At 43.4% G+C, this 20,728-nt stretch overlaps 1 protein-coding gene across 3 annotated transcripts in view; it reads right to left on the bottom strand.

Moving 5' to 3' along the window:
- Positions 1-11,818: 11,818 nt before the first annotated feature.
- Positions 11,819-20,728, bottom strand: part of LOC147032861 (small glutamine-rich tetratricopeptide repeat-containing protein beta-like) — a 62,184-nt gene continuing 53,274 nt past the window's right edge. For all 3 annotated transcript variants that reach the window (XM_085870801.1, XM_085870802.1, XM_085870800.1), the window contains one exon: positions 11,819-13,763. In XM_085870801.1, the coding sequence (XP_085726927.1) occupies positions 13,757-13,763 (7 nt within the window). In that variant the 3' untranslated portion in view covers positions 11,819-13,756. The remainder of the gene's footprint in view (positions 13,764-20,728) is intronic.

Raw genomic sequence — 20,728 nt, 5'->3', positions numbered from 1 at the left:
AAGGGAACATGCGGAAAAAGACTGGAGGGGAATACAATTGAGGTTTGGCTAGAATTGACATAAAGGAATAGGAGATGGTATGTAGAGAGTGATATTGCACATATGGGGAGGAGAAGGGGTACAGGGGGTTAAATGTTGTCATTTTTAGGGTATGTAATAAATAAATACATATTGTACTGTGGGTCAACTACTTTAATTCAGCAGTCAATCATGGGTTCATTAAATATTTTGTTCCATTTTCCATCAGGGATTATGGTTCGAGATGTCCAATGATCCCGATGTTCACATATAGTACTGCATATTACCCCAACCTCACCAACTCACATTGATGTTTTGAAAGTTCCTCAATCCACGTTTGAAATATAACTTTTTGAGAAATATTACCGTTTGGAAGAGAGAGGGAGAGATAGAGATAGAGATAGAGATAGAGATAGAGATAGAGATAGAGATAGAGATAGAGATAGAGATAGAGATAGAGATAGAGATAGATAAGTAAGTTTGCGGGAAACTTTGACTGGGATAAAGGGGGGAGGGGTGAGGACAGAGAGGGTTTGGAAACGTGTAGATCAACATACCCAGGCCATCACAAGGAAACTGTCGCCATAGTCGATTGGAGTTTCCGTGTTGTCCACTGATATTCTATATCATGTGCTTCAGATATATCACTTAACCAAGTTGCCTTCCCACGTTCCTCTCTCGCTTGTGACGCACTGCAGTCCACCAACCACCATTATTTCATGTACGTTTATGATGTCACAGTCTGCTCGACGCAATCCCGACGTTGACGTTGCGTGAATAAATGTGAGCTTTTCCCAATGTGCCGATACTCGATTCGAAAAGTGTTTTCGCTGTCTGTTTAAAATTAAAATCAAAACAAAAGTATTGATCTTCGTTTTATTTTGTTTTCGCAATCATTGGCACTTTTTCATTCATCTATCGAATCGAGCCAATTCATCATCAACCTCCCCCCTCCCCCGAGCTTTCCCCAAGCTTTCACAGTGAGTTTATGCCAGTCCACAAAGTCAAGGAAGGCCGAGTTTAAAAGTTCCTTCCACACTGAGATATACAAACAGGAAGTGTTCATTGACTCTTCTTTCCCTCTGAAGACTGACACCGTCCCCTCGTGGCCAGAAAGCGGTCCGACAACACCTTTGCAGCCACGCCTGCCTCGTTTCCATGTGCCACCCAACTCTGGTCCAGCTGATCGAAATGAACACGTCATTTATAGATGCTGTGAAGCTCTTCGACTGCATCGGTGCGGCGAATGAAAGTATCTATATAAATACAGCATTTATCGAAATCTACCTCCCACCTTGAAATCCGTGTGGTCGTGCAGAGCTTCTCTCATGTGTGAATGCAGTCATGTAACGTGAGGGTTGTTATTTGCCCTTGAGGCCTACACAGTCCAACTTGGATGTTTGCCTGTATCCTGGACCGGCACTGTGCTAGTGGAGCATTGGTGGCAGAAAAAAACAAGCTCAAATGAGCCAAGATCCTCGTCCTCTTAATGATGACGTCATAAAAACGAATATGACGTCATTGTGATGTATCAGGTTTGCGATAAATTATCTGTGCTGATGCCCGGCTTGATTCCCGCAAACAAAATTCAAACAGCTTGCCTAGTTTCGGAGATAATGGTATTGACGATTTCCATTAGCGGCGATATTATGTAGTCAACTTTTTTTCTAGGAAGAATTTCCAAAATCTGAGATGGTTACTGCCTGCGCGTGGGCTTTCTGCATATACATGGCAAGTTTCACGAAGATCCGATGAAAACTCTGGGTTGTGAAACAAAAAATGTCAAAAAAATAGGAATAACGTCATAAATTGATATGACGTCATAGTGATGTATCATATGTGCGGTAATTAATCTCTGCTAATGCCCTGTTCGATTCCCGCAAACAGAATTCAAAAAGCTTGCCTAGTTTCGGAGATAATTTTTTAGGCGATTTCCATTTGCGGAGATATTTTGACGTCATAACCATTTTTCTAGGAGGAATTTTCAAAATCGGAGATGGTTACTGTCTGCGCAGGGTATTTTTACATATTGTTAAAGATTCGGGGATGGGGGGATTCGGACAAGTGATGTCAATCACCGTCCGTAACCAGTTTGGGTTTTCGCACCCTACTCGCGACAGTCAAATGTTACATATTCGGCCTCACTCATAACGCTTGCTGGTTCGGCACAATTCTCGGGTTACGCGCCTCAGATCACGATACCTAAATACACCTGTGTCTTGCCAGCTGGGGGAAGAGACCCCGGTTACAGACTGGTTTTGTCAGATACCGAGCGAATTCTGCCAGTCTGTAACCATTTTGGTTTTTATATCCAAATCGAGCGGGTCGTTCCTCGGAGCGGCACAAATTGATTCAAAGCGACAACTTCATACGAATCAGCCAGATTTATTGGGGACACATCGGGGAAACACAACACAAGCAAAGCATTCACGACAATGTTATAATTATTAATCTATTACCCGTTCTTAACTAGGGAACTACGGATTACGGGTTTCGAAGGGAACTCTAACGAGATAAACCTCAAACAACATGCAGACAAGACATGGACAGCATGCAGACAAGACACAGAGTACTTAGTGATGTTTCATGGACGAGAGGAAAGTGTCAAAACACGAATGTGGCTCGTGACAAGCCGATGTCCACGGATTCGAGCACCCAAGCTCGAACACGCCTCGTGGCAAATTGGCGCTCATCCATGTGTCGCAGCCCTCACGCACGCAGCCTCGACGCATGCAGACCCTGCGAGGTCGACTGCACCAGAGCGAAAGATCCACGGTGGTATGCTCCAGCTGGCTTTTCACAAGGTCCAGCATACAAGTCCAGGCCTGGCCTGTTCACCAGATCAGGCCACATCGAGGTGTTGGGCTCCGCAGGCTGGGTCCATGGCTGAGGAGGCACTGCCGGCCAAAACCACTCCTCCACAAAGTCGATCGCCCGATTTGACGTGCAGGCAGCCTCTCTTACTGCCAAAATGGCAGACTCGGCGTGCTCAGGTTCAGTTTCTCTCCCGGCAGATCCACCACTGCCTTTCTTTCGGCTCTCGCTCGCCTCGAAGCCCAATGGCTCCTCCCTTCAGTTTCACTTCCTTCTCGAGGCCACTCCCCCTCAGGGCGCTGGGCGGAGTCTCGCCCGGAGAGGGGAACGAAGAAAAAGAACCTCTCGGTCCACCACTACTGCACGAACAATAAACAGCCTCTTACATCTCCCGACACACATGAAGCGTCCATTTACCGAACAACCTGGCAAAACATGCATTTAATGGGGGATCTGGGCTAATCCTATATTTAATAACACACTAAGGGCCATTTCCGCAACAATATATATGCCAAGTTTCAGGAAGTTTCGATGAAAACTGTAGGCTGTGAAACAAAAAAGTCCACAAGAAGAAGATGAAGAACAACAACGTGAGTAAGACTTAGAGATCCTCCACGAGGATCTAAAAATCCACAGTCAGCTCACACCTTTAAAGTACAACAAGAAAGCCACACCGAGTAGGGCTTTCATCTCCATGATTCCCACCTCTACTCCTCACTGAAGGAAGCGGCTGTCTTGCTTTTGTGAACAACATTATTGGCACCTCGTTTGGTACTTTACTGGGAATTGAGCACTGCACTCGGATTGCAGCTTAGATTTACATCACCACGGTGTGTTGAAAGACATGAAAAATGGTTTTCTAAAGTATATGGTGGTAGGTATAGGCAGTGCTATACATCAAGTACCAGGTAATGTTAAACAAGCAAAATTTGAACAATGGCAGGAGGCCAGAAAATGGTGGAAAGCAGGTTGGAATTGTAAAAGTGTTGCCACAGTAAAATCTGATGTAGGACTACACAGTCTACTCCAACAATCATCATCATCATCATCATCATCATCATCATCCATGCCCAATGCAGAACATTGGAGCTGCCAAAGCCGTTACGACAATGGGCTGCAAAAGTATTTCACTCTGACTAATAATGCCACATTTAGATAAATTATAGTAACTAGTACGTGCCCGTACGTGCAAAAAAAAAAACAAATAAATAAATAAAAACTTTCAAACCACGTGCCAGAAATAACAACCACACAGGCTGTTCTTTCGCTCTCGCATGTTCGTACGTGCATGCCCGTACGTGGCCGTACGTGCAAAAAAAAAAAACTTTCAAACCGCAAGCCAGAAACAACCACACAGGCCGTTCCTTCGCTCTCGCGTGCCCATATGTGCGTGGCCCGGAAGTTCGCATATCGCAGTTACGATTATTCGCAATTTAGTTTTAATGGCCAATTATTCAATTAGCGCCAACGTATTTTGCCTTTTCGCAATGTCATCGCAAGGAAAAACACAAAGAAAAGAGAAGAGAAAAAAAAAGAGAGAGGAAAAAAAAACTTTCAAGCAAACTCACAGGCCGTTCCTTCGCTCTCGTAAACTACAACTGGATTGGGGCATTGTGTTTATCTATAAATGCGCATAAGAAATCGAGAAATTATTAGAATACACGAAGTCATCACTTTCCGGAAGTCCGTACGTTGTAACCCGTAATGGGAAACGCGGCTGAGGTTCTCTTCCCCATTGGCCATGCCCACGCAGGAACGTGTCTTGTCATTGGTTGGTAAATAGATGGCCATAACTTGGGAAGCACTTTTCCGATTAATATCAAACCTTGAAAAGGCACATCCACAGGTCCCCAGCAATATACCTGGCAAGTTTCAATTAGATCGGACCAGTGGTTGTCGATAAACAGTGGAGACACACACACACACACACACACACACACACACACACACACACACACACACACACACACACACACACACACACACACACACACACGCACACTGCTGGAATTATAGATAGATGATGTAGAAACTATTTTTCCAAATTTACTTTTTTATTCATAACTGAAGAGATCAAACTAAACACTGTTAAAACTGAAGGAGGTTACATGTCAGGGATACCTGTAAAACATGTACATATCAAAATTCACTGGTTGTAAAAGTATTCAGCCCCTCAGGTCAGTACTCGATGGAAACACCTTTTGCAGCAATGACTGCTATGAGTCATTTTGGGTAGGTCTCTACCAGCTTTACACAGTGAGATAATGAAATATTTGCCAATTCTTCATGTGAAAATTTCTCTCGTTCTGCCAAGTTTGATGGGGATCGTCGATGGACTGCAATCTTCAAGTCTCGCCATTAATGCTCAATTGGATTCAAGTCAGGACTTTGACTGGGTTACTCAAGAACATTTATTCTCCTTATTCAGTCACTCCAGTGTGGCCTTAGCTTTGTGTTTCAGATCATTGTTCTGCATAAATGTGAATCTCCTTCCCAGTTTCAGATTCATGGCTGACTCAATCAGGTTTTTTATCAAGGATTCTCCTGTACTTTGTACCATCCATTGTCACTTCTATCCTGACAAGCTTAGCAGCCCCTGCTGATGAAAAGCAACCCCATAACATAATGCTGCCACCTTTATGCATGATAGTAGGGATGGTGTTGAGTAGGTTCACTGCAGTGATTGTCTTGTGACAGACGTAATGTTTTGAATTTAGACCAAAAAGTTCAACCTTTGTCTCGTTTGACAATAAAATGTTTCTTCACATGTCTGCAGGTATCACTAACATGTATTTTCACAAACTCCATTCGAGTTTTCAGATGCATCTTTTTTGGTAATGGCTTCTTTCTTGCCACCTATCCATAGAGACAACCTTCGTGAAGAGAACATGATATTGTTGATTGATGAACACTGACCTCCATCTCAGATGTAGAGCCTTGTAGATCTTTCAAAGTCATTGTTGGATTTACAGTGATATGCCGAACCAGTCTCTTGCTTGCCCGGCTGCTGAGTTTGGATGGGCGACCTGATCTGGGTCGTGTGTGGGTGGTATGATAGGTCTTCCACTTCTTTGTGATTGATTCCATTGTACATCCTCAAAGGGATAATGAGTGACTTTAAAATCTTCTTATAATCCTTTCCAGAACGGTGCTTCTCCATCACTTTATGTCTGACTTCTTTGGAAAGCTCCTTGGTCTTCATGTTTGCCTTGTTGGTTGAACAATTGAGTTGCACTTTAAAACTCAGAGTAGTTGAGGAGCTAAATTTTTAAGTTAAACCACTGATTACATACAGGTGAAACCGCTTCCCAACTTTTGACCATAAGGCTGACTGACCATGGATAATTCCGCTACTCGACGGGTTGCGAGGCAACCGCAAGCACTATTGCTAGGCAACCAGAGTAATGCAGTTTACAAAAAGGAAAGAACTTTACCCCTAATCACACAAACCCCTAAAATAATCAGCCCTAAAATAAATACCAACAGACACCACATTTATTCTGTGAAGTTAGAAGTGAAAGGGGGTAAGGGGGAGAGAAGTTGGTGGGGTATAGAGTCGACCTCAGCCTCACCCACACGTGAACCAGGCGGCTCATGTGTATAGGTGTAAGGTGCATTGAGTGAGAGGTGCAGGAAAGGCAAGTTATGCTACCTTGGTTAGCGCTCGCTTGGCGTCTCAGTGCCTACTTGGCACTCTTTAGTGCTTGCGTTCCTCGGCTGTTTCTTTCCCTCTTGAACAAACTGTTGAACTCTCCTCAGCTTTAAGATCTCCGGAACTCTGCACCTCATTGCACGAACTCCCGAACTGCACATCTGCTCTCGGCATCCAACCACACCGACCCACTGCTGCACTTGCTTGGAGCTCCTCAGCACTCATTTTCATCCCCAGAGCACGGGAGGGATCTGGCCTATTTGATATCGCGATGAGTGGGATACCGGGATGGCAACGATTGCAGCGTTGGAATGGCTATTACTGGTCGAAGCATTTTTGGTGACGTTTTTAGAGAATGTGTTTGGGAATGAGGCTTGAGAATGGAGGATCGAGGTTGGGTGTTTGAGGTTGAGTGTGCAGAATGAGGTTTGAATATGGAGTTGGAAAATGAGGGTGCGCTGATGAGGAAGAGAACAATGGGGAAGGCTCTCACTGCAAACACAATAGCTGTCCCTGTTATGAAGGGATGGGTGACCGAACAACAGAATCACGATCCATACATCAGGACCATACTCTGTGCAGAGCGTTGGTGCTGCTTAAGCAGTCTCCTTGGCTATTGGGCACAATCCTGGATGGGTCACCACTCTGACACAGTATACCAGCATGCTGGCACTCATTTTGCCGACCTCGGAAGGATGACAGGTCGAGTTAACCCCACCTGGTATTAATTCAACAGCCAAGCACAGTTTGAACTCAGGACCCGAGTATCCTAAGCCTGCCACCCTAACCATTAAGTCAACACCAGGCAATTAATCATTATGGAAATATTTAAACTCCAGGGTTCTTTTATGTGTTGAATGTAACTCCCCGGGGTCTTTCCACAACAATATATGAGCACAGTACCCACCCCCTTGGTGGGGCGAGTTGCGCATCACTTGCTGAATCAAGTATAGTTTGTGTTTTGCTGGAAGACTATGGATGTTTGTGTGGTGTGCAATTAAAAGGTTCTAGAATCGAGATGGTCAAAAAGGTCTAAAGGGTACGTTCCAAAAACAGTTGGTGTCTTAAGGGTCGAAAGGTTGGAATCTCTCTCAAGCATGTAAAAAGGGTTTATAAAGGTCGAAGTGGTCTAAAGCTCTAAATGGTCAAGGGTTAAAGCTGTCTAATCAGTCTGAAGGTGTAAAGGGTCAAAACAGTGTTAAGGCATAAGAGGCCTAAAGGAACTTTAGGGGTGTAAAGGTCTATAGGTTCTTGGTGTCTCAAGGGTGAAGGGATCTGAAGGTGTCTAAAATGTCAGATGGGTCTTAAAGGGGAACCCAAACGCAATATTTTATTTTCCTGAAAAACATTGAAAATCATTAATTATGATCTAATTTGAAGGGAAAAAAATGTTGAATTTTTTTTTTTGCCAATCGCAAAGTGTCGAATAAAGCCCTGGAGTGTCGATTTTCACCAGTGACGTCACACTCAGAAACCACCTTGATCCAAAATAATGGCGGCTTACATAGAGAAACGGTGTAGGCCCTATTTCGATCTCGGATTCGGATACTGATTCCACCATTATTATCAACCCTGAAGGTTCTCAGAATGTTGAAACTGATCAGTGGGATTTTGAAGAAACGATTGCAGACAAAATTAGTGATGGGAATGCTTTCGGGGGAATTATGGAGCTGTATTGTTTTGAGCCTTATGAGAGTGATTCAGACAAAGATGGCGACAATGGAAGTGTAAGAGAAGATGAAAACGGTGGTCACATGTTCACTACAGATTGGTATGTTTTGTTTTTCCATTCAATTGATGCTTTATCAGGGATTTTGTATTGATTGATCATTCTTATACAATATTACGTGTGTGTGTGTGTGTGTGTGTGTGTGTGTGTGTGTGTGTGTGTGTGTGTGTGTGTGTGTGTGTGTGTGTGTGTGTGTGTGTGTGTGTGTGTGTGTGTGTGTGTGTTGGTTATTGGTCGTTGGTTGTTATCTCACAAGAGGGGTTCCAGAAAGTGGAATGGAGTCCTCCCAGGTCGGGTTCAAAGTATCCACCTTTATGTCAGTAAGGGGTCACGATTCATGGACCAAGCTGTGAAGTTTTCTGTTCTCAAAGTTTTGTGCCGAGGTCTCTCTCGAGATCGTTGCTGAACCCTGGATGGCTTTCAAATGTAGTTCATTTTTAATATCTCTGTGAGGTTCTTGATCATCATTCCCCAAGCTCCAACTATCACTGGTACAACTTTGGCATTCTTCAGCTTCCTGGATCTTTTCAGTTCATTTTTGAGGTCTTGGTATTTTGTCATTTTCTTGATTTCTGCATCATTTAGTCCAAAATCGCTGGTACTTACACCTCAATTTGCAATGCCTTCTCTCTTTTTTTGTACCAAAGTATGATATCTGGTCGCAGTGCTTTGTTTTTGACGTTCACGCTCGATGGGATCATGAGGTTGTACGTGAGCAGAACTTCCATGTTTTCAATCCATGCTTTTGGTTAATGTTCCCACAAATTTTCTGGAACTGGGATATCAAAGTTTTTGTAGATGTGCCTGTGGTTAACATTACAAACTCTGTTGTGTCGTTGTATGTACAGCTATTCTGACATGAGTTTGTTTTTAATTTGTGTTCGGTCATTAAGCATAGCATATCACTCTCTTTGATAATGCCACATCCACCTCCACCCCTCACCTATCTCTTTTTTTCCCCTCCTCCCCCCCTCCCCACTCTGTCCCCTTGTCGCTCCACCCTCCCCCTCCAAATAAGATGCAGCACTCTCCTCCCACATCTCTCTCTCTCTCTCTCTCTCTCTCTCTCTCTCTCTCTCTCTCTCTCTCTCTCTCTCTCTCTCTCTCTCTCTCTCTCTCTCTCTCTCTCTCTCTCTCTCTCTCTCTCTCTCTCTCTCTCTCTCTCTCTCTCTCTCTCTATAGCAACGTTTCATGAGGTGTTGCTCTCCCCACCTCCACTCCCTTCCTTGCTCTTCTCCCCTTCCTAACCCACCCCTCACTTTCCCTCCGTCCTCTCTGCCTCCCCTCTCTCCCTCCCCTTCACACCCCCATCAGCGAAGCCATGGGTTGTATCTGCTAGTAATAAATAAGATTCATTGGATGTCTGACTGTCTGTCTATTCGCATTTGTTTTCAAAGACCGCTGGGCCGACAACCACCAAATTTGGCACAGGTGAAGTCTGACCTGGGGGTTGTCCCACCTTGAAGACTCCTAAGACCCTTAAGACCCTTTAGAGCTGGAAAACCTCAAAGACCCTTAAAACCCCAATGACCTGTAAGAACCTTAAAGACCCTTAAGACCTCAGACACCAAGACCCTTGAAGACCCTTTTACCCACTGGTGTTCTGGTTCTCCTGCCACCTACAGTCCACCCCCACCCCCCCCAACCCTCACCCTGTTTATTCTCCTGCCCCCGATCCACCTGCCCCATTCTCAGCCCTGCCGGTTCTCCTGCTTCTCCCATTTCTCAGTACCACCTGGGCAATGCCGGGTAACCCTGCTGGTCTTGAATAAGATATACCACGAACCAAATGCAGTTTAAAGATGGTGGCACCTTAAGAAACGAAGGTTCATATTGTGTCGGTGCGAAACTTACCACTTGGTGCTAAATAAAAATAAGAGAAACTTCTCTAAAATAGATAGTTTTGTCGAAAAATGCTGGTTGGAGATCAAATCGATCTGACGTTTTCTTAAAAGGGGATTTCTTATTTGTGAGATTAAGTGTGTGTGAGTGTTCTTTATATTATGATTTTGCTTTTCATGGTAAAATGCAACTATTTCATTTATCACTCATTTTTGGGCACTCAAATGGTGTTATTTTAAAACTTGATGCGACAGTCGATTACATATGGCGATGATGCACGGCCGACACTTTACTTGCAGGGCACCTCAAAATTGGGCACAACACCACTGTTCTTTTCACCCGTCTGTCTGTCTCTCTGTCTGTCTGTGAACAAGATATCTCAAAAACTTGTACACAGATTCGGACGAAATTTGGTGGATAAGTTGGGTGTGACAAAGACAAATTGGTTCGATTTTGGTGAAGATCTGGATCCGAATCTGGTTCCGAGAATTTTAATGCGTTTCTTCACCATTGAGTGGCAGGGATAAAAATGATATTTCAAAAAGTTGTGGATGGATGATGACAAAACTAGGTGCATGAGTCGGTTTGATGACAAGAACAAACCAATTTGATTTTGGTTCAGGTCAGCAGGTCCGGCCTATCAGTGGGATACGAAATGTAAACTGTTCAGCCTGGTGGAGGTACGTGCTCCACTGACTGCAGTTCTAGTTCCCAAGTGCAAAACTGTGCCCTCAGGACGGAGCTCTAGTAAATCAATAGACAATGCGCTCATTTGGCAAACAATGCTCGATGGTCACAAATTATGAAGTAATGGCTGCAATGGAACCCAATTTAATTCATATCCCAACTGCAGTGTTGTCACAATGGACAATGTTAGCCTGTGCAAGATGCAACTGGTAGGTTCACACTGCAGAAGTATTTTGCCAAAGTAATGGATTTCAAGTATCAATTATTTTACTTTAAAAACAGTGGACCATTACTTGGGCTGTCAGGATGGCCTTGACGTTCACACACTCAACTCCAAGCAGCCAAGCCTGGGTTCCAATCTTCACCGAGCTATAAACTGTCATCCCGGTGTTTCACAGGCAGGGTGATTTATTAATGCGTGCCATGCCTTGGATAGACGTTAGACTGGCGTTTCATCTGCCGGCATTAGTTGGTGGAAGTTAAAGATCCCACGCTGTCCTTTGCGAAGAGTCGGTGAACTATTGCCGACACAATGACCAGATTTCAAATTCTTGCCCTAACTACTGCTGGAAAGGCAATGTCAAACCACTCACGATAACTGGTCAAGAAACTGTTTGGGCAGTATTGAATCTACCTTCGGGCAGAACACCAGAATGCGAATGCGAATACTTGCCAAAACCAAATATAATTTGCCTTCAATGCCACATTGTGGCCTTCCATGTCAATAGCTTTAAGCAAAGATTTGCTTTCAGAAATGGCTAAAACAAGAAGCGAATACGTCGATATCGCGCGGCTGGGGGCAGTAAAAGTCTAGGTTAAGAATGATGAAACAATTTTGCAGTTATAAAATTTAAATGTAGACAAGGTGAATTAGCATGCATGATGGGACATGTTGTGACGTTGGACAAATTTATATTTATAGCCCTCAGATCAAATTGACGTACGGCCATATGTGTGACAGAAGACGTGACAGAAGACACAGGACAGAATAGCCAATTATATTACAGCGCGATGTCGCCGCGCCGTAATAAGTGTTTCCTTCATGTAAAAGAAAAAAAAAAAACAAACAAAAAAAGTTCACATTTCAGGTCAATTGTTTTTATTTACATGTGACCCTTTGCTCAGGTTTGAGCAGTGCAGAATATGTTATAAAATTAACAAGACGATGCAGGAAAAGTGTTGAAAACATGCACAAACTGTGGATTTCACTGTAATTGAGATGTATAAACATCACAAAGGATTAAAACCTAAATATTAATAATAAAACACAGATTCTTGTTTGAGATGACGAACATGCACAAAACCTATTGACAAAAATGATGAAATACAGATTCACTTCCCTTTTTATATGTCCCTCCCCCTCCCCCCCTCCCAATCCCATGAGCTTAAACATGTACAGTTTCATCCTAAGATGTAAATATCAGTCCCAGCTGTATTAGGTGCATTCAAACATGTTCTCCCAATGCATGATTCCAAAATGTGTGAACTGATCTCAAAGACAATTGCACACGTTGTTAATGGAAGGTCATTTGCCACGTGGCAACAGCACATCATTGATGGGACTGTAGGCGCAGGATGTACATATGTACACTGGAAAATGGCCGCTTTCAGCTTGATTGAGAAATGAGTCTTCAAATACTTGCATCTGAATTGGCAAGCTCCTTGGACATTCATCGCCAGCTGGTTGTAGTGTGTGGAGAATCAACCATGGACGTGAAATATGTTTGGGGTCGGGTGCAGTAGTTTGAAGAGGGGTGACGAAGCAAATGAATTGAGCCTCACTCCAAACGACCATGCTCAAGCCGTTCACGCAACTTTCACTGTGTCGAAGGATTCGTGATGAGCAATCGTGGAATAAATGTTGAAGAAATCCGCCATGGCCAGAGGCATACAAAATGTTTCCAGCTGTGTGTACGATTTCACACACCGATTTCAAAATGTCAAAATAATCTACATGCTGGGTGATGAAAATGCCCACAGATAACCAAAAACCAACATGATTCTTCATGTCACCCAACATGGGGACCAGGAATGCAGTGAGTGGTGGAGTTTGTGAACACCATTATGATTATGAACACAAAACCTGGATGCGCTTCTTCTATCCAAAAACAAAAAGGGAGTTGGCACAGCCGAAGCATTCAGACTCTCCTCCACCAAATTAATTTTTTTGTGCAGGCATCCTCCGAGAAGCTGATGATGATCATCTTTTGGGATGCTCATGGAATTATAAAATGTTAAAAAGAAGAAGAAAAAAGTCATGAATTTGCACGTTCAGGGTTTCACTTCCACCAGATGGGGCTGCTTGGGTGCAAGAATTCTTCAAAAGAGCAGCTCATTCAACTGACCCCACATCCACCATATTCACTGTACCTTGCACCCGGTGACTTGGTTGTTTCCAAAAATTAAAGGCAGCCTTCGTGTTCACAACTTGTCCTCCAGATCAGTCGGCATCAGCGATTTATCAGTGGGCTTTACATACTGCTGAAGAAAGCTTTGCGATAGCCTTCACATCATGGACGGACAGGTGCTGAAAGTCAGACGGACAGGTATCAGAGATGATGTTGAGAAGTGAAGTTCATGTAATTTTTGTAACTCATGAATGCTTGTTGAAATAAACGAGGAGACCTTCATATTTGAATGCACCTCCCAGATGCTTTCTTTGTCATCTGAACAGATGAGGTTATCCAATGTGTCGTTGCGGCTTTAATGCTTGATGAAGCCTCGGAGTTTAAATAACATCATTGCACACACCGAGATGATTATGGAGCAGCGACACGAGGAAAAGTGCCCAAAGTTATCTTCCAATTCCCTTTCAACTGAGCTGCCCCTTACACTGCTATAGGGCTGCCAGTCATATAAACATGGAAGAAATAAGTTCTCTCAGCTTATGGACATGGGACAAGATTACATTCTGAGCAAGAATATGTTCGAAAGCAGAACACTTCGGGCCACACAAATCAGGGTAGTTATCAATGAAAGAGTTCACTCATCGACAAGTGGAATGGCCAATGTCTTCACAAGCTGCAAGGTAACAACAGAGAAAAATGATCAACAACAGTGATCTCAGAATCCAGTGCCTTCAGAAAGTATTCACAGCCCTTGACTTTTGTCACAATATGTTGTGTGACAGACTGAATTCAAAATGGATTAAATGAGAAAAAAAAAAAAGTGTCACTGATCTACACAAAATACCCCATAATGTCAAAGTGGAATTCTTATTTTTAGAATTTTTTTTACAAATGAATTAAAAATGAAAAGCTAGAATGTCTTGCTTGCATCAATAAGTATTCAACCCTTTTGCTGTGACACTCCAAATTGAGCTCAGGTGCATCCAATTTCCTTTGATCATCCTTGAGATGTCTCCACAACTTGATTGGAGTCCACCTGTGGCCAGTTCAATTGATCGGATATGATTTAGAAACACACCTTTCTGTATAAGGTCCCACAGTTGACAGTGCATGTCAGAGCAGAAAATCTACCATGCTGTCCAAGGAACTGTCTGTAGAACTCCCAGATAGAATTGTGAGGAGGCTTAGATCTAGAGAAGGTTATAAAACATTTTCGAGTGTTGAAAGTTCCCAAGAGCACAGTGAGCTCCAGCATTAGGAAATGGAAATAATATTGAACTACCCAGACTCTTCCTAGAGCTGGCCGTCCAACCAAACTGAGCAACCGGGCAAGAAGGACCTTATTCAAGGAGGTGACCAAGAACCGAATGACCACCTGACAGAACTACAGAGTTCCTTGGCTGAGATGGGAGAACCTGCCAGAAGGACAACAGTCTTTGCAGCCCTTCACAAACGTAGGCTTTATGGTAGAGTGGCCAGAAGGAAGCCACTCCTGAGAAAAAGGCAAATGACAGCACACCTGGAGTTTGCAAAAAGGTACGGGAAAGACTCTGAGAGCATGAGGCAAAAGATTCTGTGGTATGATGAGACAAAAATGTAACTCTTTGGCCGGAATGCAAAGCACAACATCTGGTAGAAACCAAGCACAGCTCATCACACATCTAACACCATCCCTACTGTGAAGCATGGTGGTGGCAGCATCATGCTATGGGGATGCTTTTCAGTTCCAAGGACTGGGGGACATGTAGGATAGAGGGAACAATGAATGGAGCCAAATACAGGCAAATCTTTGAGTAGAACCTGCTTCAGAGTGCAAAAGACGAGACTGCGGTGAAGACTTACATTCCAACAGGACAATGACCCCAAGCATACAGCCAAAGCAACACTGGAATGGCTTCAGAACAAGAACATGAAAGTCCTTGAATGGCCCCTTCCAAAGTGCAGACTTGAATCCCATTGAGAGTCTGTGGAAAGACTTGAAAAATGCTGTTCACAGACGATCCCCATCCAACGTGACTGAGTTTGAGAAAATATGCGAGGAAGAATGGGAGAAAATCCCTAAATCCAGATGTGCAAAGCTGATACAGACATACCCAAGAAGAGTGCAAGCTGTAATCATTGCCAAAGGTGCTTCGACAAAGTATTGATTCAGGAGGTTGAATACTTATGTAAATTAAAAAATTCTGCATTTCATTTTCAATAAATTTGAAAAAAATTCTCAAAACATGTTTTCATTTTATCATTATGGGGTATTTTGTGTCGACTGGTGACAAAAATTTTGAATTTAATCAATTTTAAATTCAGGCTGTAACACAACAAAATGTGAAGAAGTCAAGGGGTGTGAATACTTTCTGAAGGCACTGCATACAGTGGAATAAAATATCATATCACGTGAGCATGAGGAATAAAATATCATAGCACGTGAGCATGACAAGAAGTATGCAGAGAAATTCAGGCAAGGAGATTACACAATACAGAGATGCCAACTTTTGGAAATCAGAATTAGGGAGGATTTTCAACCGACACCAAATAATGTGCGCGAAGCGCACATCTCGAGCGCTGAGCGCTCGACCCTTGCGGCGGGGTCCAGGGACCGCCTTAGGGCCCTGGAAGCTCTGGGGTTCTAGACGCTCTCTAGTGCCCTCTGAGCCCTATTTTGGAGCATTTAACATGTTAAGAATTCCCACTTTTTGAACAAAAAAAGGGGAAAATTGTGCACTTTTTAATGTTACGTGTATGTTAATATTAGTAAGTTAGGGGACAATCAAAGATTAACAAAAAGCACAAAAGAAGCAATATTTTTCTTACCTTACTGGCTGGTACTACTGCTGCTTGCTTTTTCCATGGCAGCTTTGCTGAGTGACAGCTGTGTGGCTCTTTTAGCCCTTCTGATTATGTCTTTGCTGTATTCTCTCTGGTAGCAAGGGGTGCTATGAGCTAGTTTTTCAATTAAGAGAGCTTCCAGGGTTTTGACACTCAAATTGGGACGAAATTCAGTCTGATTCTTCCGTACAAGACTGAGTGCCCGCTCACATGATGCGTTCGAATGAGGAATGACCAAGATTCCCTTCATCACTTTGCTCAAATTAGGATACTTCTTGGCACCAGTGCAGGGATCTGTGAGCTGTGAAATCCGATGCCACTGCTCATCCACTCTCACTGTCTCAGTAGCAATTGTAGCTATGGAGGCGTCTGCCTGGTAGTGAGCGAATTCACTCTCAAGACTGTCTATGTCACTATCACCGCCACTGAACAGACAGGGGAATTTCTTGATGAAAAACTCCACACAGTCAAACCCCACTTCTTGGTGTAGCTTAACATCCAGCACCTGAGCATGCTTGGCTAATTCATCATCTAGCGGCCAGGTTTTGAAGATATAATTGCAGGCTTTCACATAATATGAGCGAACTGCACTGAAGAAACCTTGGATGTCTGACTCACTCAGAGTGAAGGTGGATTTCTTGAGACTCCTTTGTTCCCTTATATACAGTTTGGCATCGTTCCCAATCATGAGGTCCTCATCATTCTTCTGATGATTTCTGTCAGAGAAGGGTACATTTACCAGAGCAACCGATGACACCGATGGTTTCAAAAACCGTACGAAGATATCTTTCAGAAGACCATTCAATTCTCCGTGCAGGAGATGAATACAGGGTTCGTCTCTTTGGAGCAGAAGATTCCCCTTCTCAAAAAGCTTGTTAGCATATCGAAGGAAGAAACAATAGAGTTTTGTTTGTGGAGACAAGAACATCCTGTTGACACGTTTTTCTCTAGATTCCTGCACAGTGTTTGAGGAAGATGCGCTTTTAGTTGTAGAACTCGTAGTACACTTAGCCGCAGGGCGATCACACTTGCGTTTACTGCCAGCAGAAGAGGTCAGACTCGTAGTACCAGATCCAATTTTACGTTTGAGGAGAGAGCTTGAGGTAGGTGCAGCCAAGGAAGAAGACCTCTGATTCGAAGGTTTTGCTGAGCTTCTATCAAGTGATTTGGCAAAAGCAGAACTTAACTTGGGTCCTTCTTTGCCTGTAGATGGGACTATCACAGTCTTTCTCGACTCTGAAGGGATCTGCTTTGTAGATGAACGTGATGAAGGGCCGGTGATGCTACCTGCTCTCAGCATTGGTTTTGGTGCTGTCCCTGCTGTCTTCTTCGCAGCAGATACTGCAGTGGTAGTGGTGAATGCTGCTCCACGAGTGCTTGATCCTGCAGTGCCAGTACTGGCAGTAGATACAGTGCCGTCCTTCTTGCTCGTTGTTGGAGTCTTGGCTACAGTTGGTTGCATTTTTCTTCGTACTTCTTCTTTGAAGAAGAGGCGAAGTGGCTCCCACTGTTCAATCAGCCTGTCTAGGCACTGACCAAGGGACAGCCACCTTGTTGCGACATGCTTCAGAATCTTGTGTGTCGGGGCATCACAGAGTTCTTGCAGTGCTTTCACTCCTTTGACGCGTTTACTACTTTTGTCCAAGTAGTAGTAAATATCGATGAGAAAGTCATCTAATTCAATGGGTAAGGCCTGAGCCGCCTTCTTGGCCGTATTGTGCATCATATGGCAAGGGCATCCCATGATGTAGCACTCTGGATTTTGTTTGTGGATATAAGCAGCGACTCCTTTGTGCTTGCCCACCATGACAGAGGCATTATCAGCACAAAAGGAAACACAATTTCCCCACGGAATTTTCCTGTCACTGAACTCATGATCAAGCAGTTTGAAAATGTTTTCTCCAGTGGAATCTTGTTTGCACGCAGGCAAACTTAGCAAACCTTGCTTCACAATCCCAGCACTGTTGTCATAGTACGAAATCAGGACAGGATATAGCTGGGCCTCACCACTGTCATTGCTACCGTCTGTAGCTAGGCTAAATGGAGCTAGTCTAGCAATATCGGCAATAGATGAAGCAGTAACATTTGACAACTCACCAATTACACTGGTCAACAACAAATTTGTTGTCTGCATTTTTTAAGCTGATTTAGGACGAATCTGATGCGCTGAATCCAAAACTCACATTAGTTTTGTTCAATCAGGTCAAGTTTTTGAGATATGGCCACATGTCGTTTTTTACATTTTTGTTCACATGTACGCATGTGTGGAGCATTTTAGAAGAAGTTGGTGGGGGTAAAATGTCATGTCAAATAATTGTTTTAATTGGAAATAATTATTTTAATGACAAGAAGTATTCAGGTACGATAGTTCTAGGTGATTATGTCGAAAAGGGATCAGTTTGAAGTCATAAAACCTCAAAATCTTCCAAAAATTGGTGAGGCAAAGCATAAAGTTCATGGATCAAAACTAAAGTTAATGGGGCAGATTTTGTAATAATGTGATACAAAAAAGTTGTATTTCTTGAAATAACGAACTCTGAAGAATGTACAATACCTACATGCGCCAATTTATGACATGCGCTTCTGCTCAAGCTTGGAGTGCCACAGTACGAACCCAAAGATTGGAGACTGTTCATTGACAGCAGCAAGCGATCACTGAAATGTGTTCTGCTACACAACGGCAACCATTTTGCCTCTGTACCCATCGCTCACTCGACTACACTGAAGGAGAAGTATGAAGCGGTGAAGTACGTGCTGGAGAAAATTGGTTATGATCAGCAGAAGTGGTTTATTTGTGTTGACCTGAAGATGGTGAACTTTTTGTTGGGACAACAGTCTGGCTTCACCAAGTACCCATGTTTTCTGTGCATGTGGGATAGTAGGGACCGTGCTCAGCATTACACGAAGAAGGACTGGCCTGTGCGGGAGGAATTGGTGCCATGCAAAGAAAGGAACGTCATCAACGACCCTCTGGTGGACAGAGACAGAATACTCTTCCCACCGCTGCACATCAAGCTCGGCTTAATCAAGTAGTTCACCAAGGCTCTGGACAAAGATGGTGACTGCTTCACTTACTTGTGCCAGGCTTTTCCAGGATTGACCATGGAGAAGTTGAAAGTTGGCATCTTTGATGGTTCTCAGATCCGTCAGCTCATCAGAGATCCAGAGTTCAAAAACTCAATGAACGAAGTGGAACTGGAAGCGTGGAAGACATTTGTTTTGGTAGTGAAGAACTTTCTTGGCAACAATAAGGCCAGAAACTACGCAGAACTTGTCAACAACATGCTGACTGCTTTCAGAAACCTGGGCTGCAACATGAGCATCAAGATGCACTACCTATTTTCACATATGAACCGGTTTCCTGAGAACCTGGGTTCAATGAGTGACGAGCAGGGGGAGAGATTCCATCAGGACATGAAGGAGATGGAGACCAGGTATCAGGGTCGCTGGGACGCAGTCATGATGGCTGACTACTGTTGGAATCTGAAGAGAGACCTCCCTGCCGCTGAACATTCCAGGAGTTCGAAGAAACGGAAGTTCAAGCCCTGAAGTTTGAACAGTGGTGACGCAACATGCAATTTACTTGTACTTACCTTTATCAATGCCCACCATTCAGATGACAGTAATCGATGTTTCTATCATGTAATCAATAAATGTTGTTGGCAAAACATTTTTTTTTTCTTAAAAACATGTTTAGGATGATATGTGTTGACAAAAATCAGCTGATAATGCCACAAAAATGTAATTGATTTTGTCACAAGATCTGATTTTTTCAAATCAACTTAGCACAAAAACCTGACCTGATGGAGAGAAACGGATGCCATTTCCTGATTCAGCAGTGCCAGAATACCCTAATTCACTTGTAGAAATCTAGACAACATTCAGAAAGTAAAAAATTGTTGACCAGTGTTCTTTTTTTCTTCTTTGTTCTTGTTCTTTTTTTTTTTTCTTTTTTTTTTTTCTTTTTTTTTCTTGCTTTTTGTTCTTGTTTTTTTTTTTTTTTTTTTTTTTTTTTTTTTTTGTTCTTGCACATCTTGCACATCTTGCAAGTTTTTGTTCTTGCACATCCATACTTTGAAGCAACTTTTGAATCTGGAAACATCTTTTGAAATAGAGGTCCAGCATGATCTGAGACTGATATGGGCAAGTTATGTCCCACAATAAATCCACTAAAGAGAAGTTCCGCTCGGGTAACATCCTCTTCCTCGCTTGTCCCTTGTTTGGTGAAATAATTCAGAAGTGTACCGGTACTCGTGCTCGAAGATCTCTCCTTTGCAATGTCTGTGTGCCGTTTGCTTCCAACGTGCTTCCGAATATCATCGCGACCTCCGTGCTCAACTGAAATATCAACGCTGCATACTGTACAATACGCATGATGAATTCCTCTTTCAGACTTTCGAATACACGGGTATTGGAGACTGTATTCGGTCTTGTACTTCTGAGACCATTTCTTGGTCTTCGTAAGCTTCTTTTCTGCCATTTCGTAATCAACATCGAGGGCTTGAAGCATCGGTAACTTCGAAGTCGATGTTCCACAGCTGCAGCGCGACTCGTAGAACTCTAGCGGCTGTTAAACACCGCACGGTGGTCGCGACCGCCGGGCTGGTACGGGGCCCAGCTGCATACAGTGAGCGTATCGCATGCATATACACTGTGCATACATACCGCATGCACTGTATTGCACACATACCGCATGCACTGTATTGCACACATACCGCATGCACTAAATCTCAGTGCATGATCGCATAAGCGAGATCCAGACCCAATGTTTCGCTGCTCCTCATTTGAATTTGCAATTTTTTACGTACAATTTGG

The sequence above is a fragment of the Eptatretus burgeri genome, chromosome 2 (assembly GCF_056783735.1).
Source record: "Eptatretus burgeri isolate ZD-2024b chromosome 2, Ebu_testis_v1, whole genome shotgun sequence".
Lineage (NCBI taxonomy): Eukaryota > Metazoa > Chordata > Myxini > Myxiniformes > Myxinidae > Eptatretus > Eptatretus burgeri.
Note: the sequence above shows the minus strand (reverse complement) of the source record. Positions and strands in the feature narration are given on the sequence as shown.